Source organism: Adiantum capillus-veneris, chromosome 24 (assembly GCF_014529385.1).
Source record: "Adiantum capillus-veneris isolate H3 chromosome 24, ASM1452938v2, whole genome shotgun sequence".
Taxonomy (NCBI): domain Eukaryota; kingdom Viridiplantae; phylum Streptophyta; class Polypodiopsida; order Polypodiales; family Pteridaceae; genus Adiantum; species Adiantum capillus-veneris.
Window position 1 is genome coordinate 144,430,803 of NC_140954.1, and position 24,437 is coordinate 144,455,239.

Sequence of the window (24,437 nt, forward strand, 5' to 3'; positions counted from 1 at the left end):
AGAATCGTAGAAGCTCTCTTAGCATTGCGATAGCCCTTTCATTTTTGAAGAAATTAAGCTATTCGGTTAGGGCACAGACATTCAGAATAGACAAAACATAGAAATCAGAATGGAACTGGAATTGGAACAGAACAGAGAAACTGACAACAGACCAAGTCCGCCATAACTCTCGCTTTCACATTCCCAAGAAGATACTGATCGACAGTTACATACTTTGATAAGACTAATGGGCAACGCCCTTTCTCAAGAACACCCCTTGGAATCCCAAAAGTACAAAAGTTAACATTCCAACTTCCACTAAGGTAAAACATCCCAAAATTCCTACGCTTAACACCTGGCACAGCCCTGTGGCTAGAGCCACAGGATGACCTGGACCCACAATCCCTTGATCAAACAACCTGCTCCCCAGCATCCCCTTCTGCATCTGCCTTGTAATGGAATTTGCCTATTCAATTTGAGAATAGCGGAATTTAATGAGAGTACTTTCAAGAAATGATTTTGTGAGCATAGCGGGTAGACATAATTGAAGATAGCAACATAATCATAGCAATTAGTTAACTTGGCATAGACAATACTTTTGCAAGAGAGAGAGTTTAGAGAACATGACAACAATTGAGGACCGGATTTATGTGGAGCCGGTCCCCCCTCCAATAGGCATTTATATCATGATTTCTCCCATAAAGAGAGACTTGTTACAATACAGTCTTTGTGTTCCTTGTGACCTAGGTGATGCCATGAAGATGGAAGGCTTCATGCACCACAAACATAACATAAACTTGAAGAAAGCTTTAACTATCCCAAGCCTCAGTCCCAAGACCTCAAACACCTTCGAAGGTGGAGAGAGCTAGCAGGGAATGAGGGTAGGGAAGAGGAAGAAGAAACATTTCGTAGGAGAAAGAATTAGTTCCTCACTTATCATACTCTTGTTGCCAGCATACATAATAGCATAGTAATGAAGAAGAAGGAGATGGCAAGCTTAAGCATTGAAGCATGGCTCTTGGTTGGATTTGCACTCCATAGCCAAGAGTGTTGGTGTAGGCTCTCAACCTCTACTTGCTTGGAGAGGGAGCTCTTGCACTTTGCATAGCACACCATGAGAGTGATTGTGAGTGTGTGTGGGTGAGTATACCCCTCAAGCAAGGCCCTAGCTAGCTTGGGTCGACCCCCCCTTGTAGCTCATGCTTGAAGCTCATTGGACCCCTCCAGGCCTAGCCAATCACAAGCAGGAGCCATTACAAGCAACATGGGTAGCCTTGGGACAAGTGTCCCCCTTTCCCCTTTGAGAGAGAGGACTTGATAAATGAAAAATCAATTAGATAATTCAAGTAATTTATCATTGGACCCCTTTGAAGCTTAGCCAATAGGCTTCAAGCAACACATGAAGGTAACATGGGTAGGGGCTTGACATGTGTCCTTGCTGCCTCTTCAAGTTGGGGCTTCCCTTGTGTGTGTGAGTGGGTGTTCTCTCTCTAGCTCCTAGGAAAAGGGCTCGCCCCCCCTCTTGTAGGAATGATTTTGACTTTAGGTGATCAAGCACCTTACTCATCAAGCATGACAAAGCACTTGAACTAGGGGGTGTTCCCACAAGCATCTCAAGCAAGCTTCTCAAGGCACCTCAAGTACCTTAATCATGCAGCAAGTCAAGCACCTCAAGCATGGAGCCAGTCAAGCACCTCAAGCATCTTAATCAAGAACCTCAAGCATGACAAACACCTCAAGCATGAAAAGCACCTCAAGCAGGACAAGCACCTCGAGCTTGGGCCGGGTTCCCACCTCAAGCTCAGCCCTAGCTTACTTAAGGTCAAAGGACTTTTTACATACATTTATTGGAGGTCTTCAATGAAGCTAACCCTAAGGTCTTATGCTCCATTGGTTAGCCTTGCTCTTTGATAGACCATCTCCCTTTTGGGCCCCTTTACTATTGGCCCCGTGTTGAGATAGATCTATAAGCACACACCTATATCTTAACACTTGTTCCCGTTTATTCTCCCATATTAAGTGATCAATTTAATATGAGAAAATCATTTGGGTTAGTTAGATATTAGATTTTATGACATGCCTTTTCTGCTACAACATTCGATTCCACCTGCTTTTTTTCTTCTACTTCCACTTCCGATTCCACTCCTGCTGCTACAATCCGATATGGTCCCAAAACATCACTGCTCAGCTCCGCCGTCCACTTACTCAGTCCCCCTGCATTCACTTCAATCTCCTTACTTTTTTCCTTCAAATCCTGCATCTCTGCCACTAATTTCTCATGTTCCACCTTCAATTCCTCATTCTCCCTCCTAACGCTCTCTTTTCCAGCTAGCTGAAACCAATTTTTGAATTTGTCCGCCATGTGTTCCCTCCAAAGCCTAGTAGCTTTACTCCACATCTCTTGTGTATACTCCAGCACTTCCTGCTTCAGAATCCGCATCCGAATCTGCAACCAAAATACTTGTCATTCCCTGGTTTTGCAATGCGGCCTTCTCTTGAGCTTCTCCCCAAACAAATTCCACTTCCTTCTTAGTCAAATGACTAAGTGGTGCACTCACATCCGCCAAATACCGTAAATCCCTACCATGCCATTTGATCTGTCCAACAAACCGCATCACTGCCTTCAAATTTTCTGGAGCTACAGCTTTCTGAATTGCACTAATTTTGTCCCCATCAATCGACATTCCTTCTTGAGAGATGATATGTCCCAACAATTTTCCCTTTTGTACTGCTATTGCACACTTCTGGGGATTAACTGACATCCGAAACATCCTACATCTTTCAAAACACTTCCTCAAATATTCTAGATGCCTAACTTTTTCCCCCAAAACTGAAAAATCATCCATAAAAATCCTCATAAAATCTATCAAATGTGGCTCAAAGGTTTTAAAAGCTGCCTTCGAAAACGATGGTGGTCCATTCTTCAATCCAAAGCTCATCACTGTATATGCAAAAGCTCCCCATTCTGTGATAAAAGCAGTTTTTCCCTCAGCCATTGGTATTTGATTATACCCTGAAAATCCGTCAAGAAAAGTGTACATCTCATATCCCGCTACATCATCCAGAACTAAATCAATAAAAGGAAATGGAAATGGATCTGCAACTGTTGTTGCATTCAATTTTCTGTAATCCACACAAACCCTTAACTTCCCCGACTTCTTGGGTACCACTACAATTGGTGACAACCATTCCGCCTGATCCACTGGCACTATGAATCCTGCATTCATCAATTCGTCCAATTCCTCTTTCACCTGCTTGGCATAATTTGGATTCATCCTATATGTTTGTTGAATCACTGGAACAACATTCGTTTTCAAATTTATATGATGCTTATACACTTGAGGATCCATGTCTTTCAAATCAGAATAATCTCATGCAAAGACATCAATATACTCCAACATTAATTCCTTCAAGTCCTCCTTGAAGCCTTCTTCCAAATGAACACTAACTCTTACCATCTTTGGATGATCCTCCGTCCCTAAATTCAGATCCTTTAAATCATCCTCCTTAACTCGAGAAAATTTCTTTATCATCTTATCATACAAAGCTTCCGCTCTCTGAATTGCCTCCTTTGGCTCCAATTCTGAATCCTCGATCACAGTTTCCTCTTGGATTTTCTTCTCTTCTAAATTTTCATGTTCCACACCATCTGTATTCCCCTGCAAAACTGATCAATTCCCAAACTATTCTCTTTTTTTGTATATTTTGTCAATGACCCGCTCCACATCTACCTCAAATACCGGAACAATTGTTGGATTTGCTGCTAGGTAATATGCTTCTTCATCATCCTCCAATCCTTCAGACATGTTAATTGCTTGTGCCAACATTGGCTTCATCTCTTCTGACAATTCCTTCTTCGGCCCCATTGGTAATGTAACTTATCTCCTTCCTTTCTTAACCGTCACTTCATTCTTTCCCCAATCCTGTTTTAGCTTAGCCGTGCGAAACCATGGCCTCCCCAACAACATAGAATAGGTATTTTTTGAATCCTTCATCCTGATGACTACAAAGTTTACCATAAACTGTAATCCATGAATGATAATTCCTTGCCTCCTTAACATCCCCACTGGTTGAACTCTGCTCTGATCAGCCATATGCACTTGAAATGGAGCTGGTTCCAACCTGACATCTTGTATCCTTAGAAATTCCGATTCCGAAAGTATGTTGACCCCTGATCCACCATCCAATAAAACATCGGAAAGTTTGCGATTATTGAATTCCAATGACAGTGTTGATACTGAAAAATCCACATCCTCCAGGCTAATCTGACAACTCTGAATTGTCTGCTGCACCTCCTTCATACTCAGAACAGTCTTTGTCCTTCGCATCACTATATATAGTCTATCCCTGAAAATTGGAACTAATGACAACAACTGATCCAAGGTAAAATGTATAGAGGAATTAGTTAACTCTTCAAACAAGGTATCCGTCCTTTCTCTATCCTTCTCCTCCTTTACTCCTTTCTCCTTCGATTTAAGCTTGCTCTGTTGTTGATCCTTTTACATCAAATCTTCAGCTACTTCATCCCGAATCTCTTTCTGCTCCTCCCAGTCCAGTGGAGGTTTCAACCTTGCTTTGGACCTTGTTGTCACAAATACATCTACTTCCTCTTACAAACATTTAGAACAATCACATTCCGGCTGACAATCCATAGCGACTTCATTCACCCCTTTATCCTGAAACGATTCTACTACTATCAAACTGCTTCCAGGCTCTTTATTTGCTTCAGCTGATTGTGCTGGTGGTGCTGGCAAAACTGCGGCACTTGCCCTCTTGGCTGTTGCTGATTCCCCCTTGATAATTCCAAACTGGCTGATTCCATCCTTGTGGTTGTGGCTGCCAATACTGCCACCGCTGCTTGCTGATCCCAATTTCCCCCCCACGGGGGTCTTGAATTCTGCCATCCTCCAAATCTCGGTCCTCCTCCCAAATTGAAATTTCCTCTAAATGGTGGTCCCCCTTGATTAAACTGTGGTCTCCACCCTGAATACGGTTGTTGCCTTTGCCACCCTTGATTATTGAACATCCTCTGCCTTCCTCCTGTCTCTGGAAACACCCCATGAGTTTGAGGTCCTTGTTGCTGTATCTTCTGTTGAATCCTTTCTGGTACAACAGCCCTGAAATTCAGATTAAACCAAAATTCCTTTGTCCAATGCCATCCTTAACACAAATTCCACAATGAGGGGTTTTTGATTCCACAAATTTCTGCACTCCCAACTTCTTCAATTTCTTTGCTACCAATTTTTCCACTCTATCCTCTTTCTCTTTAGACTTTTTCTTCGACTTCTTCTTGCTTTTCTTCTTCTTATCCTCATCTACTTCTGAATCCGAATCCTCACTGGAATCCTCTTCACTATCAAAATCCGTTTTCGTATGTGAATCAGTATCAGTTTCCGAATCCGAATCGCTATCCGAATCCGAATTATCTGACCTTTGCTTTTTCCTCGACCTACTTTTCTTCTTTTCTTTAGATGACCTCTTGGCTGCTTTCCCATGAGAGACCCCAAACCTTTTCTCTGCTCTTTGAGTTGTTTCCACTAATGCTTGTAATGCACCTGCAACATCAACTCCAGCAACAACATTCTTCAATTCCCTCTTTAATCCATTCAAAAAATATCCACCAAGCATTTCATTAGTTGGCCTTTCTTGAGTAGCCAACCTTCTCACATATTGGTTTAACTTTTGTGCATAATCCTCAACAAACATTTTCCTTTGTTTCACTTCCCTAAGCTTGGTCAACACATCATGTGGAGTCTTTTCCTTTCTGAACCTGTTCAAAAATGCTGCTTTCAAACCATCATAATCAGCAAAATGGCCTGTTGGAAAATTACTAAACCACTGCACAGCCTTCCCATCCAATGTAGCCTCAAACTGGCGCATCTTAGCCTGGGCATCGTACACTCCGGCAAATCCTCTGGCCTGCCATCTTGTCTCGTATTGAGATATGTGACAATCGGGGTCTTCTTTCAACTTTCTTGAAAAGGTCCGGAATTTGACGTGCATATCCTGCCTCTCTGCCGCCATATTTGTAGGTCCACCTGGTTGTACAAGATTTCCTACACTGGTACTTCCCAACGGATCAAAAATCAATCTCCTTCTCGCCACTAATGCATGCTGAACAACTGCAACCGCAAACAGCTGCCCAAATCTATCTTCTTCTTCATTCGCTACTTCTTCTTCTTATCTATCACTTAGATAATCCTCTGCGCCATCCAAATCCTCCACATTATCATCTGAATCTTCCCCTATAGAAACTCGGTGCATCACAGTATAATCCAAAATTCCCTGTAGTTCCGAACACTGACCATCTCGCCCATACAACTGCCAAAACCGCCTAGCAACTGACCTTGTCCAATATGGGGATGTATCCTCTTCAGCTTCCTCCAGAGTGCAGCCAACCACCCATACCAACTCACACTATTCTGAACATCCTCCCTCCATTCAACTAAGCCTTTCACTGCCACAGCATTCGCTCCTACGAGAGAAACTTGAATCCGTCCATGCTACATCACACGTACACCGTGATCGCCAAGTGTTTAGGGCACAGACATTCAGAATAGACAAAACACAAAAATCAGAATGGAACTGGAACTGGAACAGAACACAGAAACTGACAACAGACCAAGTCCGCCATAACTCCCGCTTTCACATTCCCAAGAAGATACTGATCGATAGTTACATACTTTGATAAGACTAATGGGTAACGCCCTTTCCCAAGAACACCCCTTGGAATCCCAAAAGTACAAAAGTTAACATTCCAACTTCCACTAAGGTAAAACATCCCAAAATTCCTAGGCTTAACACTATTCTTTTATAAACAACACACCGAAGTATTTCTTTGAAGGTCTGTTCAACGTGTAACTTCAATTTTCATCGATATTTTTTGCTCCATTGTAGTCCAAGCTGCATTTTGCTACAGATGCGACCAGACGTCATAATTTTCTCTCTCTTGCGCTAGCAACTGACCTTGTCCAATACGGGAATGTATCCTCTTCCGCTTCCTCCAGAGTACAACCAACCACCCATACCAACTCACACTATTCTAAACATCCTCCCTCCATTCAACTAAACCTTTAACTGCCACAACATTCGCTCCTACGAGAGAAACTTGAATCCGTCCATGCTACATCACACATACACCGTGATCGCCAAGTGTTTAGGGCACAGACATTGAGAATAGACAAAACACAGAAATCAGAATGGAACTGGAACTGGAACAGAACACAGAAACTGACAACAGACCAAGTCCGCCATAACTCCCGCTTTCACATTCCCAAGAAGATACTGATCGACCGTTACATACTTTGATAAGACTAATGGGTAACGCCCTTTCCCAAGAACACCCCTTGGAATCCCAAAAGTACAAAAGTTAACATTCCAACTTCCACTAAGGTAAAACATCCCAAAAATCCTAGGCTTAACACTATTCTTTTATAAACAACACACCGGAGTATTTCTTTGAAGGTCTGTTTAACGTGTAACTTCAATTTTCATCGATATTTTTTCCTCCGTTGTAGTCCAAGCTGCATTTTGCTACAGATGCGACTAGACGTCATAATTTTTTCTCTCTTGCGCTAGCAATTGACCTTGTCCAATATGGGAATGTATCCTCTTTCGCTTCCTCCAGAGTGCAACCAACCACCCATACCAACTCACACTATTATGAACATCCTCCCTCCATTCAACTAAACCTTTCACTGCCAACAGCATTCGCTCCTACGAGAGAAACTTGAATCTGTCCATGCTACATCACACTTACATCCTGATCGCCAAGTGTTTAGGGCACAGATATTCAGAATAGACAAAACATAGAAATTAGAATGGAACTGGAACTGGAACAGAACACAGAAACTGACAACAGACCAAGTCCGCCATAACTCCCACTTTCACATTCCCAAGAAGATACTGATCTGTTAGGAAATAAGATGTAGCTAAATAGATATTTGAGTAGATTACTTAATGGAGAGAGATAGATTTCACACACAAGAGATTATAGAGTAGAGAGAGAGAGAGAGAGAGAGAGAGAGAGAGAGAGAGAGAGTACACACAACATACGTGGTTCACCCAAATGTGGGCTACGTCCACGGGAAAGCAGCCACTCAATGGCTTTAGCACTTCAAAACAAGAAGTATTTTACAAAGGGATTATACCCTTTTGGAGTTCCCGCCTTGCTTCACTCTCACCACCTCACACTCACCTTCTTGCATGAACTTCACACTATGAAATGTGTGTAGGAATGGCCTCCTTTTATAGGCCAAAAGGGTTGTCCTCTCTTATGAGAGGCAGTCATGTGTAGCCGCCCTTGTGTGAATAAGTCCAAATCGGACCCTCCAATCCGCCCATGTGTGGCCGCCGTTGTGTAGACAAATCCGCTTTTGAATTCGGCCACCGGCCATTGACTTCTGACCACCGGCCACCACTGGCCATTGACTACCGACCAACCGACGGTTGTTTTCCGATCACTTTCTGGCCGCCGTCCGGCCATAATATTCTGGCAAGGAAAAAAAAATCTCAGGGGCTTCCGTCCCCGAGGCCCCTAAAGTTGCCCTTGGTTTTTGACTGTGTGAAAATTTTGGTTTCCGGTGAGTGATTTACCTTTACGCACGATAGCTTCTCCTCATAATGGGGGCCTTACAAATGTGCGATTTTACCACAGAAAATTACAAGGGTAAATCAGGCTCCATACTTAACAATCTCCCACTTGGAGACTGATCTCCAAACCAAACCTGTGACTGCTTTCCATCCTGGCTTCTTATCCTTGAATGCCGATTGAAGATGAGCAAAAGCTCAACTTCTCCTTGTTGACCACCTTTTTAAACATGTCTGCAGGATTTTCACTTGTATGCACCTTTCCTAGCTTTAGCTCTCTCTCTTCCAAAAGAGTGCGTATGAAGTGATATCTCATCTCAATGTGATTTGTCCTTGAATGAAAGGCTGAGTTCTTCACAAGATGGATAGCGCTTTGGCTATCACTGTACAAGACACAATTGCCTTGTTTGAATCCAAGCTCTTCTAAGAATCTATGAAGCCACATAATTTCTTTGCTTGCCTCCGTCATTGCTACATACTCTGCTTCCGTGGTAGAAAGTGAAACACTTTCTTCAGCTTTGAAGCCCAGCTTACTGCTGTGCCTCCAACCATGAACACATATCCAGTAGTGCTCCTTCGAGTATCTTTGTCACCTTCCATATCTGCATCAACATACCCTTCTAGAAAAATATCAGTTGCTCCAAAACACAAAGCATTTGTTGTTGTCCCTTTTAGATACCTAAGTATCCACTTCACAGCTTGCCAATGCTCTTTACCTGGGTTGTCCATGAACCTACTCACAACTCCCACTGCATGTGCAATGTCTGGCCTTGTCCAGGCCATAACATACATTAGAGAACCTACCGCTGCAGCATATGGAACTTTAGACATATAGGCTATCTCCTCTTGTGTCTTTGGACACATATCCTTCGTTAGTTTAAAATGACCAGCCAAAGGTATAGAAACTGGTTTTGCATTTTGCATTGCAAACCTTTCTAGTACCTTCTTGATGTAATCTGCTTGAGATAGCTTTATTGTCTTCTTCGTCCTGTCCCTTGATATTTTCATACCAAGTATCCTCTTTGCAGCACCTAAATCTTTCATTGAAAAATATTTAGACAGCTCCTCTTTTAGGTCTTTGATGTCCTGCATGTTAGCACTTGCAATCAACATGTCATCAACATACAACATTAAGATGATGAATATCCCATCTCCCAAATTCTTCGTGTAGACGCAGTGATCCGAGTTGCATCTTGTGAATCCATGATCCAACATCCATCGATCAAACTTCAAGTACCATTGTCTTGATGCTTGTTTTAAACCATACAAGCTCTTCTTTAATCTGCAAACCATTTTATCCTTACCTTTTACTTCATACCCCTTTGGTTGAAGCATGTAGATTTCCTCCTCTAAGTCACCGTGAGGGAATGCCGTATTTACATCCATTTGCTCGAGATTTAGATCATGAGCTGCCACAAGGCATAAGACAAGCCTAATTGAGTTCATTTTTACAACAGGAGAAAATATTTCATTGAAGTCAATACCTTTCTTTTGAGAAAACCCTTTTACCACAAGCTTAAACTTGTACCTTTTCTTCCCACCTTCTTCTTCCTTCAGCTTGTACACCCATTTGTTTTGAAGTGCCCACTTACCTTTAGGCAACTCAACCAACTCCCATGTTTGGTTGCGATGTAGTGAGTCCATCTCCACTTGCATGCTCTTCGTCCATTCTTCTTTGGATTCATGTTGCATAGCTTCTTCGTATGATTCTGGCTCTCCAGAATCTGAGATCAAGAGATGGTTGAAGGAAGGAACAAACCTTTTTGGAGGTCTACTTGCTCTTGTAGATCTTCGGGGAATAGGTTGAGGCTCCTCATTTGGTTGACGTTGTTGCACATTGTCACCGTTTGCCGTCCTTGAGTCTTCACCGTCCTCAAGCTCCATGTAGTCATCACCTGTTTCTTTTGTTTGTTTTCTTTCCAAGTAATCTTTGTACATATTTTGTTCGTTAAAAAATTACATCCCTACTCCTTAAGATTTTACTATCTTCAAGATTCCATAAGCGATACCCAAAGTCACCTTCTCCATATCCAATGAAGAAACACTTTTAAGACTTTGCATCTAGCTTTGATCTTAGGCTTCTATCTATGTGCATGAAAGCCTCACACCCAAATACTTTGAGAAATGCATAATTCACCGGTTTATCTGTCCATGCCTCTTCTGGAACTCCCCCATCCAATGCCGTTGAGGGTGACCGATTGATTAAGTACACAGACGTACTTACAGCTTCCGTCCAAAGCTCAAGTGGTAGGCCTGCATGTAGCCGCATGCTTCGTGCTCACTCCATGATTGTCTTGTTCATCCTTTCCGAAATCCCATTTTGTTGAGGTGTCCTTGGGGTTGTCCTTTGCCTCCGAATGCCATTGCTAGCACAAAAGCTTGACTGCAATATTCGTCTCCATTGTCGGATCTGAGGCATTTAACTTTGGTACCTGTTTCATTCTCCACAAAAGCTTTCCACCTTTGAAATATGGAAAATACATCGGATTTATCTTCATGACATAAACCCATGTTTTTCTAGTCGCATCGTCTATGAAAGTTACATAGTACAATGAGCCACCAAGTGATGGTGTACTTGCAGGACCCCAAACATCAGAATGAACCAACTCAAGTTTTTAATTTTTTCTTTCATTTCCTGATTTTTGAAATATTACCCTCTTTTGTTTACCATAAACACAATCTTCACAGAACTCTAAGTCCACTTCTTTCAAACCTGGTAGAAGCTTCTTTGTTTGAAGGATTTGCATTCCTTTGGCACTCATATGCCCAAGTCGGTAGTGCCACACCGCACTGTCAACTTCTGTAGTTACTGCACAAGCTGAAGGTTGCGTGCTAACAGTACACAAGTAAAGTGTACCGACTTTTTCTCCCTTGGCAACCACCAAAGATCCCTTTGAGATCTTCCATCGTTTGTTTCCGAATGCAATGTTGTGACCTTCATCGTCCAATTGTCCTGTAGAGATCAAATTTTTGCGAAGAGAAGGAACATGCCTAACATCTTTAAGCTTCCACTCATTTCCATAAGCAGTTTTGACAGAAACTGTACCTTTGCCGACAATCTCACAAGCTTCATCATCTCCCAAGTATACATACCCAAAATTACCTTTGGTGTAGTCTTGGAAATGTTGCTTGTGTGGTGTCGCATGGAATGAAGCCTCGGAATCTACTATCTAGGAATTAAACACATTGTTTAATGAGAGAATTAGAGCATCTTGCTCTACTTTACCTGCCACATTGGCCTCCGATGTTGGCTTGTTGTCTCGAGACTTTGTCTCCTTCTTCTTCTTGGACCAACAGTCCTTCTTGACGTGGCCCTTCTTGCCGCAGTTCCAACATTCAAGAACTGACTTTGTGCGTGACTTGCTCCGCCTTGAGCGATCACGACCCTTTTGGTTTTTGAACCTCTCCTTATGCCTTCCTCTTGTTTCCACTGACAGTGCAGCACTTGATGATTCCCCCGTGCTTCTCCTTCGTATTTCCTCGCTTAGGAGAACACCCACAACATCATCAAACTTAAGAGTATTTGTGCCAGAAATAGAATTACTTACAGCCATCACAAGGCTGTCCCAACTATCCGGTAGAGATGATAGTATAAGGAGAGCTCGCACTTCGTCATCGAAATTGATTTTCACCGATCGAAGTTGACTTATTTTTGTGTTAAAGTCATTTAGGTGTTCTGCAACTGAACCATTCTCTGTCATCTTTAGATTGAACGAGCGCTTCATAAGAAATACCTTATTGGATGCCGATGGTTTCTCGTAGAAGTTGTCAAGTGACTTCATCAAGTCCTCCGTGGTCTTTATCTCCGAAACATTGAAGGCCACCGTTGACGCCAAGCTTAACCGGATTGTTCCCAGTGCTTTTCGATCAAGGACAATCCATGCTTCATCTGCCATTGTTGCGGGCTTCTTCACAAGACCGCCTAGTGGCAAATAGAGATCCTTTTGGTAGAGATAGTCTTCAATCTGCATCTTCCAATGTTGGTAGTTTTTTCCGTTGAACTTCTCAATCTTGAGCTTCCCTTCCTCCGCCATAACTCTCACTCAATTCAAGGAATCCTTTCCTTGAGATAATTTAGCTACGAGCAAACCTTGCTTTGATACCAGTTGTTAGGAAATAAAACGTAGCTAAATAGATATTTGAGTAGATTACTTAATGGAGAGAGATAGATTTCACACACAAGAGATTATAGAGTAGAGAGAGAGAGAGAGAGAGAGAGAGAGAGAGAGTACACACGATATACGTGGTTCACCCAATGTGGGCTACGTCCATGGGAAAGCAGCCACTCAATGGCTTTAGCACTTCAAAATAAGAAGTATTTTACAAAGGGATTATACCCTTTTGGAGCTCCCGCCTTGCTTCACTCTCACCACCTCACACTCACCTTGTTGCATCAACTTCACACTATGAAATGTGTGTAAGAATGGCCTCCTTTTATAGGCCAAAAGGGCTGCCCTCTCTTATGAGAGGCAGCCATGTGTAGCCACCCTTGTGTGAATAAGTCCAAATCGGACCCTCCAATCTGCCCATGTGTGGCCGCCCTTGTGTAGACAAATCCGCTTTTGAATCCGGCCACTGGCCATTGACTTCCGACCACCGGCCACCACCGGCCAGCCGACGGTTGTTTTCCGACCACTTTCCGACCGCCGTCCGGCTATAATATTTCGACGAGGAAAAAAAAAAATCTCAGGGGCTTCCGTCCTCAAGGCCCTTAAAGTTGCCCCTGGTTTTTGACTGTGTGAAAATTTTGGTTTCCGGTGAGTGATTTACCTTTATGCACGATGGCTTCTCCTCATAATAGGGGCCTTACAAATGTGCGATTTTACCACAGAAAATTACAAGGGTAAATCAGGTTCCATACTTAACATGATCGACAGTTACATACTTTGATAAGACTAATGGGTAACGCCCTTTCCCAAGAACACACATTGGAATCCCAAAAGTACAAAAAATAATATTCCAACTTTCACTAAGGTAAAACATTCCAAAATTCCTAAGCTTAACACTATTCTTTTATAAACAACACACCGGAGTATTTCTTTGAAAGTCTGTTCAACATGTAACTTCAATTTTCATCGATTTTTTTTGCTCCGTTGTAGTCCAAGCTGCATTTTGCTACAGATGCGACTAGACGTCATAATTTTTTCTCTCTTGCCCTAGCTAGATTGGGTGTGACTCCGCTCTAATGGCAAGCTTCGTGATTTTATCACTTGTTTTTTCTTCAACACACTCCAAATAGCTCTCTCTCCTTGCCCCGATTCTTCCCTGCAACAATCGCCGCTAGAAGTCGCTTTTTTGGCCTGCCCCAAAGGGGCTGAGGCCTTAATGATGTGTTACCTTTTTGCTAATGAAAAATAGTTTGATTTTTTTTTTGAAAATAACTTGCTTTTCAAGAGTGAAGAAATTATGAGATTGGCTGATGGGATAGTGGTGACTTATGAAACATAGATTGGCTCCAGATTTTGATGTCATAAATCAACAGTAAGGGGCACTCCCTATTTAATGCAGCAGGGTGGTGGGTAGACTTCCTACTTCCTAGACTTGGTTTGGATTTTAAAATATGGAGCTGGTGCGCTTTTAATTAGATTTCGCAGGACTGATGTTGGAGATGCAGTATGATTCTCTCCATTGTGTGCTTAGTAAGTCAAGAGAGGGAGAGATTCAGGCTCTACTCAGAGCAAGAGAGGCAGACAGGGAGCAAGCGGGTTGCCTGCAAATCAGAGCTACAAGGCTATCTTGATCAATGGCACATTCGATTTACCAATGCACTCACCTCCGTGCTCTTGCCCTGTCAGGGAACCTCTTCGACAGCAGTCTGCCGCACTCGTAGACACCTGCGTGGCCGCCCTTTGCCAGCTCAATCTCTGCTACAACAACTTCACGGGTGCCATCCCTTCGTCCTTTGCACGCCTCTCACATCTAGAGGAGCTCGATCTTGTCACTAATATACTGAATGACACCATTCCATCCTTCTTGGGCAATCTCAGCAATTTGGAGAAGCTTTATCTCGCTTATAATCCCTTCTCCAACTTGGCATTTATCCCGTAGGAGCTTGGAAACCTGACAGGCCTCGCCTATCTCTGGTTGGCTGGTTGCATTCTCCATGGAGCCATTCCTACATCCCTTAGAATTCTGATCAAGCTCTCCAATCTGGATTTGTCTGTGAATAGTCTGACAGAAAGAATTCCTGCAAGCCCCGCCAACCTCAAAAGCCTCACCCATCTTGCTTTCTACAAAAACCATATTCCTGAAGGACCCATCCCTTTCAGCCTAGGCAACCTCACCCAGTTGGCCAATTTAGACCTTGCGAAAAATATTCTGACAGGGGGTATACCCACTTCCATTTCATAGCTCCACTAGCTTTCCAGCTTCCATGTCTATGAGAACCTCCTTACCGGCCCCTTTCCGCCTAGTCTTGCCGTTCTCCCCTCACTTACAGATATCTCCATGTTCAATATCAATTTGACTGGACCTCTGCCTCCGAGTTTGGGCTCAGAGAGAAAATTGGCAACCTTTGACGTCTCTTCCAGCGGTTTCACAGGTCCTCTACCCCTCAGTGTATGCTTTGGAGGAGTTCTGCAGATCCTGGCACCACTCTTAAGCAGATGCGGCTCAACAACAACCAACTGTCAGGCATGGTAACTTCAGGCTTGTGGGGTTCCCTGGCTCTCTTGTTTCTGCAGCTAGACAACAACAATCTTGAAGGTATTATCACTTCAAAAATTGGCGTGTCCACTTTGAAGCTGGACGGCAACCGCTTTTTTGGCAACTTGCCCCTAGTGCTCTTTGGCCTGTGGAATCTCTCATACATCAAACTCTCTTATAATGGATCCTTTCTTCAGAGATTGGTATAGGGTAAAGGGGCTAGTATAAGGCCGCCTAAGCGGCATGAGAGATTGCTGAAAATCCACTGCACAGAATGAATCATGCAGTGGCCCAAAAGAAGGCTCATGCTCATCGCTACGAGCCTACAACCAACAAAGAGCTGTTGCGAACAGCCAATCATAGGCGTCGTACGACATCAAAAGAATGTTTGTGTGTAAGGGGCCAGGGCCTAAGGCTATGGTCACACGATGCTTAGTCATGTGTAGGCTTGCGAAATCGTCTGACGGGAGCTGACGCGTGTCACTGTGAGCATTTGGTAGAGAGAGGGAAAGCAAAGCAAATACAAGAGTGGGCGAGCAAGGTTTGCTCTGGAGATTTGACTGACCAAGTTAAACGTCACTCAGGCTCACCTGTAAAGCATTGGATGTTCGATGTCTCATAACTAGATCTTTTTTGGTCTTGCTCATTGGGTTAGCCATGTTCCTCTTTCAAGGGGTGGTTTTTTATTGTTATTGTCTTGCAATAGGTATGTCATACTAAAGGACACCGGCCCCTTCCTTGTGATTTTATCACTTGTTATTTAAAGTGGTACGCGACAAGAAGGTCTCTTCGATCGAGGGCAATTGTTTTGCCAAGTGGCTCTCTCCCGGTCCAGAAAAGGCTCTTAGTCTCACCAAGTAAAGAGCATGACAGTACGAGCTAATTGTGCGTGAAGGCAGCGGGTCGATGGAGGAATTCATGTTTTGCAGTTGCACCAGGGTCAGCACGAAGTTATCGAAGCTGCGACAGATCTTTCCTCAACAGGGAGAATGAGATGCGACAACTCCAAGCAATGACTCGCCATGGTAACTTACTTCTCGTAACAGGTCCTGACGATTCAGGGAAGAGTGCTCTCCTCTCTGAATTCATGTGGCGGCAAAGAAATAATGAAATTCCCGGGTACCCTGTCTTGGTGGATATGCGAGGTGGGGCTTTCAACAGCACGGCAGCCTTCTGCAATGCTCTTAAGCGAGAATTAAGCGTGATGGCATCTTCAGTGACAAAAGCTTTGGAAGCTCTTGATACCAACGCTCTTGGACAGGAAAAGTCCGGGGCAGTGCAGTTTGTCAAGCATGCCATTTCACGTGATATAAAAAACGTACAAGAGTCAAATGATTTGAATGCTTTTTTGGATGCATTATACTCCTTGCTGTCTACATACAAGCAACGTGCAAAGACCTTACTTCACGGTCATGGAGCAGGGTTTCCTTCTATCATCATGATGAGGCAAACAGTCTCCATGAGTGGGTCGTTGATCCATCAGAGGTTAATGCTCTTCTCGCCTTGCACAAGTTCTTCATAAAGGTGACAAAGCAAGACCACGTCGCTAATGTGATCTTGGCCAGCTCGGAGGACTTTTTCAGTTTCTATTGCAATGCGAACTTGGGTGTTTTCAGGTACTCGACTGGCATTGTAGGTGACCTGGTGAAGGAGGAAGCCTTTCGATTCTTCCAGAGTGCTCTCAAGGAGGAAGGCGAGGACATTACCATGCCAAGTCATGTGTGGGAGGACATCTTTGATGTCCTTGGAGGCCGCATGATTTTGTTGGAGAGATTGGCACACAAGTCAACAAGTTTTAATGATTCGGTGATCAACCATTGGCAGGAATTAAAGGAAGAGTCTGTTTCCGCAGCACGTCTAGAGGTTGAGCAAGGATTCTATCCAAGCTCATTCCCTCCAAACTGGGCAACTCACTTTGCTTTGTCGTTAGGTGTGGAGAATGTAGGCCTATTGAGAGACTCCCGCCCAGCTTGGACAGAGGGTCAGTGGAGGCTTGTGTTGGAGGTGATAAGTAAGGCACCACTTGGTGTCGTTTCGGTGGAAAATATGATTTCGGCAGGTGTCCCTCGCAGGGCAATTCTCAGCTTGGTGCAACATAATCTCTTACACTTCCGAAGTCAGGCTTCTCTTTCGTGGGCTCAGGATTTGGTGCAGTACACAGGGTCATATCCCATCGTCATGGCGAAGTCGCGGCCTCATCACAAGGTCTTTTGTCAGCTGGCTGGATGATGATGTCTTGTGGATATTAGCGATGTCTCTTCTCTCGTAGTGGCACTTGTGTTTATGAGCAAGTGAATTTTGGATGTTTTAAGGGTCAAGTGGTTTGAATGCTTCCGTTTTGTTGTGTCTTCTAGATTTTTGTTAATGGTATTTGGTCACACAACTGGTATGATAAAAGATGGATGCTACTATTATTTACTCTTGGTTGCATCAATTTACTCTTGGAAATAGCAAGGTTTTGACGGCAGTCATGTACCTTGTCGGTGATGCCATTAGTTGGTATCACGCATGGCAAGAGGCACAGTCAACCACGCATCTAGAGGAAGCCGAAGAAGGCATGCCCCTTTCCTTCAATTGGGACGACTTTCAAGACAAGTTCAAGGCGCGGTTTATGCTACCTCAGCACCTAGCACGGTTGAAAGACCATTGGCGCGGTCTTAAGCAAAATGGTATGCCAGTTATGTCTTTCTCTAATCGTGTTTTGCAGCTCGGTGTGGAGGGATATGTGTTCGAAACGTGAGCCGGGACAATGTTGGGCCGTTGACTGTGGGAAAAGTGAGAGCCAAGATCTGCCGCACCGCACAAAACAATAGTTATTAGTTACTTGGTAATGCTACTGACGCACGAAAATTGCTTGAAAATTGGTAACACTGATGAAATTGACGCGCAATTATTAAAGCAGTGCCACCGTTAATTAATTCAAGTGATGGTTTAGGAGTTTAAGCTTCCTTTTCAGTTTTCCTTGGGCCGTTAACGGCTCCGTGATTCATAAAAAAGATTAACTAAACCTAAGCTATCGTCGGTGAACAAAAATCCTTCTGTGTCGGTTTTTCAAAATCGATTGTCATTCACTTTACGTCTTCGATTATCGTCGTCGACTCCCTTCTTTTATTGTTTACTAAGCTCGACTCCCTTCTTACCTCGTCGTCTACTTATCGAACTTCTCCACTTGCTCGAATACTCCCTCTTGCATACGAGCTCCCTTGTCTCTTTTATACAACTTTCCCCCCTTGCTTACTCGAGAGCATGGTCGGAAGGTTCTCCTTCAAGCTTCTCAAGAGCAGAGAGAGAGAGAGAGAGAGAGAGAGAGAGAGAGAGAGAGAGAGAGAGAGCTCTTCTATGCTTTCGATCTCCCCAAGCTCGACTCCTTCCTCCCCCGTGATTATCCTTACCTCTTTTTCCTTCCTCTGCTCATTCTTGCCTTGCCCTCTTATGCCACTTCCCTTCCTTGCTTACTCGAGAGTCGAGAGCGAGTCTCCTTCAAGTTTCTCAAAGCTGAGAGAGAGTGAGCGAGAGAGCTCTTCCTTCCCTTTGATTTCTCAAGCTCTACCTCTTTCCCCTGCTCGTCTTCACCCTCCTTTTCTTTCGAGCTCTCCTGTTTTCACCCCCCTTTGCAACTCGATATCTCTTAAATAGCCGCCCCTTTTCTGGCGCATGCAACTCCCCCTGCTACCCATCGACGGCACAGTTGGTGATGTGGCGCATGAAACTTCCCCTGTTGACGTGGCTAGCCTAAGGTGGGCCTTCTTTGTTCGCGGTGCTGGCGGTATTGAATGGGGGTGCCATGGCGCCGCGAGCACTTCACGCTTCTTGCCCGACTTCACCCGAGGACGGTGCAGTGCGTTGCGAACGCATTCATCGCCGCACCTTCCCCAGCTCGCTGCCGCCATGCCATGGCCATGGCCATGCTCTTTTTTCCCCCATTCACACCCCTTGGATGGCCACATGGTGGTGGGCCACCAAAGGGTGTGAATGGCTTTTGGGCGTCCACCCTTTTGTCTCATATGGGCGGCCACTTCAAGGTGCAAGCAATGGTGATGGATTTTGTCGGAAGGCCTTCCCTTCGCATTCGGTTAGAAGATCCAAAGCTCCCTGGCCATAGCCATAATGGCATTTTCAACAATCAACATGTTCTAGTAGACTTCATTTTACTTTGGAAAGTCGTCGTTAAATTAACATGCTTTTGTAAGTCACCACATTTGACATATATATCGGTCAAGGCACTGCCTCGCTTGACATCCTTCTCCAGCATTCCCTGTCAAGCAATCTCATCATGAGTTTTGTTGCCCGTATCAAGGTCTTGAACAATGTCGTACCGCAGGAGACTACCTTTTAAAAAAATCCACTCAAGCACTTAATGTGCTCTCTGAAGTGCATCACATTCGGGTAAAGAGTGTCAAAGTTTTATTCTTGCTAGCTAGGCACTGCCAATCACGACTACTGCCGGCCAAGCACTGCATGAAATGACATTCAGGAACTTGGTCGAAGTCAAAAATTCCTAGATGACACACCGATCGAGCTGACAAGGCTGGTACGGAATTGGCTCTTAGTGAAACTTCAACCTGCAATATCTTGGCAACCAGAACTCCGATTGCTGATGTGAAAAGATACACGCTCTTCACAAATTGAGCACTTCAGCTCCATGCATTCATATCAACTTTGACCCTTCATCAGCAACTACCTAATCTGGTACGGATCTGCATCAACTTAAACTTCAAACTGCAATAACTTCTTCACTGCGGCTCCAATCAACGAGCCGTAAAGACAGGCCGGTAGAGCAGTTCAAGCACTGCAGTTCTAGACCATAAACTCCCATCTGTAATCACTTCAAGCATACTCCTTTTTAGCATCATCAAGGCATCTGTTGGCCCTTCAAAGCCGCATTTGGCATACATTAACCGTCAAATTAGCTTGTTAGCAAGCCGTAAACACTGAACATTAATCAGGTAAGCTTCAATTAAGCTCAATGTGCATCTTTTTGGTATCTTTCTTAGCATGGGAGTAGAGTTGCACGACATCGGCACCCAATTATACGTGCACAGTCTCCGGTCTGTGCCAACTGCACTTCAATTTGCATCTGCTACATGCACCTTAAGCTCTTTGCTATCATCAGACTCACATAACTGCTACATGTACCTTAAGCTCTTTGCTATCATCAGACTCACATAACTGGTAAACATATGGAAAATAATATAAGACTTATACTCTATCATCAATGTTCCATCTTAATCATTAGGTAGCTGTCTATTGAAAATGTTTGAATCGTATCCGCCGTATCTCCAAAGCATTCAATTATGGAAAACCTGTTTAGTGAACCCCACCAGACTCAAGTGCTCCAGTTAATGATCAACACGGCTTGACCATCAAGCTCTCTTAAGGGAACCCTGTCAAGCTCAAGTATGTCTTACTCTGTCTACGCACGGAATGGCCGTCAAGTCCTTTACTTTAATTTCTAGTAGCAGAACCAACTCAAAAGATGTGAAGATACTTTATCAGTTGTCCAAAGAAGTCAACTGGAAGCTAGCCATGCAAGCTTATTGATCGCATAATCATAAACTCTCTTGACTTAGCATAAATCCAAAAAACAAAACCTTGTACTGAGGCGGTCCGGGGCGGTCAACAAGAAGAGCAACCTCTAGACACCCTTCAAGGCTCCCGTGCTGCTCAATGGGACTGGGGCACAACACAACACAAACCAAAACAACAAACCCCCAGCCAAATCCCAACTACACAAGGGGCACCACCTAGTTTAAGAGCGAACTAAGATGCAAAAGAGGAGAATCATTAGAGCAACCCACAAACAAGCAAGGAATTTACACTAACCTTAACACCAATGGAATACTCTCACACACTAAAACACGAGAGAGAGAGAGAGAGAGAGAGAGGGAGAGAGAGAGATGGTGCTCGGCCTGCTTTGAAGTGTATCGTTAATGATCAAGCAAACATAAATATATATATGTAAGAAAGAGAGAGAAGGGGGAAGGGGGTGCTTGTTGCACTAATGCCTTCTTACAAATCTGTCATGACCAATCAAAGTGAGATTAGTATTTGTTCAACATAGCCTGAGTAAATTACACCACAACACATCACAAGAAAAAAACCACCCCAATCACTGTCTTAAGGCCAGGGGAGTCCTCTCCACCCTGTCGCCCTCTTACAGCATGTGGGATTTATGGCTAAATTGATAACAATACCCGGAGACAAGCTATCAAGAACTTAAATAAAACACCAAGACACTTACACATCATTATTGTCCATGACTTCATGTTAGAAGGGAGACAAGGTATCCATGCTTAGTCCAAATTCACCTTCCTTGATTCAGCAAATGTTGGGCTTACTCTAGTAGGAGAAATGATAGATTTTCTACTCTCAATTTAATGATCACTCTCTCTTACAATGGCATAGAGTTCCCTTGCTAATCACCCATAATACAACACATACATATGCCTAATGCCAATGAGATTCCACTCAAGAGCTCCTTCTCAAGAGGTTGAGCTTGGCTTCTCAAGCTATAGCATAGTGCTCTTTCTTCTCCCCCCTTTTTGTGCTAGCTACACCCTCCTTTTATAGCAATTTTGAAGGCTAGGGTTACTCCTCTAACCATGGTTGGGTTAGATTTTCAGCAATTTATCTAATTTCTTTTGCTTGGAATTATCAAGAAGTTGGTGGGGAAAGAGAGAGGAGAGAAATGGAGGTGATAGGACTTTTCATAGTGGGTTAGTGTTAGTAGAGTTAGTATTAATTTACAAATGGAATTGGATATTTACAATGGGAGTATCCATGTAGGATACAAATAAGTAAGAAAAACTCTTAAGAGGTAAGAAAAGGTGGATTTCTTACAAGGTTGATGCTCCAAGTGTCTTGAGTAGGGCCAATTTTGACGCTTGTTGACGGTCCACTAGCTTTGACGGTACATTTTTTCTCCACTCTTGACCTTCCTTGAGAGACAAGGTAATTGAAGCTGAGTAATCAACTACCATGATGTTGTCTTTTAAGAGAAGAGGCTGAATTTTGTGGTTTTTTGATAGATATGGGTAATTTGGAGGAGGAAAAATGAGACTAGGTGGTCAATTTTGGAATGGAATTGTGTGGGAGGTATGAGTTCACCATGGTTTCTCTTATTCTTCAAGGTTGAGGAGAAGGTGAGTAGGGTGCAGAGAGGAGTGGTGAGAGAGGTGGGGATGATAAGTGGAGAAGTGTGTGTGAAAGAGGAAAATGATAAAGTGAAAGAGAGAGTGTGGCTGCATAGCATGGGAAAAGTGGGGTCCACTAATAAAATCATAGCTCACAGCTCGTAGCTCAAAAAAAAAAAAAAAAATTGGGGCAAAATTTCAACCCACGAGCTACAACTTTTGTTTGTATCACCTTTTCAAATTCGAAGAGCAAGTGAACTTTAAAAATTCAGCAAAATCGACCGTTTTTTTCCACTGCACAAGGTCCTTGTGGGGTCCTTCTTTGGATGATTCTTTTGAATACCTCCAAGAGTGAGCCCTCCATAGTAAATGTATGCATGCCACCTACCCTTGACCTCATTTGGTAGGTCTATAATTGAAGATATCATTGAGATCATGATATAAGTGAATAGTACAACTAAGAAAATCAAATATTGAGGGGTCTAAAAAATATGTACATGTCAAATATAAATAATATAAGTGGAAAAAATATAAAGGGGTCAAAAGAAATCTCTCTCATTATGAGGCTACCATAAAAAGATAAATATTTTTGGTGTTCTAATTTTTTAGAAAAAAAACAAAATAGATGTAGGAAGGAAAAAATCACAATAGTGAAAAAATATACACATAAATAAAACTAATTTTTTTGGATTTTTGTTGGGGTGGAGTTACACCAAATATAAGAGAAGCTTACATGAAAATATTTCTATATGGAATAAAGAGTATGAAAAATGGTAAGAAAAATTGTGGTAATGGTGAGGCAATGTACAGAGCATAAATAACACACACCTAGGTAGAAATATTTAAATAAATACCAAAATAATTATAAAAAAATCTTTTATTTAGGCCCTATATACAAAGAAATATTTACAGACGCATGGGCCATAATATACTTATATTTTTTATATTTTTTATTTTTTTGGCTCAACTAGCCCAATGACTAGCTAATTGAGGGTTTTGTATTTCAGTAAGGAGATATGGGAAAAGTCCCCTAACTCACACGTACCTATATAAAGTGAAAGGGTGAGGGTAACCACAGTGTTTGAGTGATTTGATAGGGTGAGATAACTCACTATGGCAATTACAGAGAGCCGAAAAAACGGCTATCATTAGCCCTCCCCCAGGATGATGGTATATTCATGTACCATCATAAAGAATCTTTTCCAAAGAGAGTGCTTCAGAGTCCTTGACAAGATCTTCACTGTTTGGCCCCTTGGAATTTTGGTTTGTGTTACACTCATGCTTCATGGAACAATACTTACATGAGATAGTTGCCTTTTGCTCTGGTAGATCCTTTGGTAGAAGGCGACTCAAGTAAGGCTTCAAGCGATAGCCGTTTACCTTCCTGGAGTGCTCTTTCCCATTCAAGTCCATAAGTTGATAGTTTCTTGAATTGAAAGCCTTCTTGACTATGTATGGCCCTTGCCATCTTGTTTCAAATTTGGCATCAAAACAATTATCGAGTCGATTATTATACCTTAGCACAAGATCTCCTTCATTGATGCCTTTGTCCTTTAGTTTCTTGTCAAGCTTCTCCTTTGTTTGTGTGGCTTTCCTCTTATAGCACTCGTATGCTGCTTCTCTTTTCCACTCAAGCTCAGCTAAGGTAAGAAGTCGATCCATCCATGCTTCTTGATCATCTTGTGCTGATTTGCCATGAAGTCGCATTGTTGGAATGTTGAGCTCGATAGGCTGCAAAGCCTCTTGACCATAGACCAAGTGAAATGGTGTGAACTCCGTGGCTTCCCTATATGTGGTTCGATATGCCCACAAGGCACCATCCAAGAAGTCATCCCATAATTTTGTCTTGTTTTGCACCATCTTTCTAATGATTCCTGCAATGACACCATTAGCCTTCTCCACCAAACCATTTGACTGTGGGTAGTATGGTGTGCTATGACGATGTAGAATGTGAAGTTCTTCACAGACTTCTGCGAGCAATCCCTTTCTAAACCCTGGACCATTATCAGAAACAATTTCCAAAGGTGTGCCAAATCTACAACAAATGTGAGTGTAGACGAATTTGCTCACTGTCCTCTCATTTACCTTTGC

At 43.1% G+C, this 24,437-nt stretch overlaps 1 protein-coding gene across 1 annotated transcript; it reads right to left on the reverse strand.

Annotated features, from left to right (window-relative positions):
- Positions 1 to 13,974: 13,974 nt before the first annotated feature.
- LOC147427292 (uncharacterized) lies at positions 13,975 to 14,830 on the reverse strand. The gene has a single exon (XM_086498502.1). The coding sequence runs from the start codon at positions 14,809 to 14,811 to the stop codon at positions 14,488 to 14,490; it is 324 nt and encodes a 107-aa protein (XP_086354628.1). The 5' UTR covers positions 14,812 to 14,830; the 3' UTR covers positions 13,975 to 14,487.
- Positions 14,831 to 24,437: the final 9,607 nt, after the last annotated feature.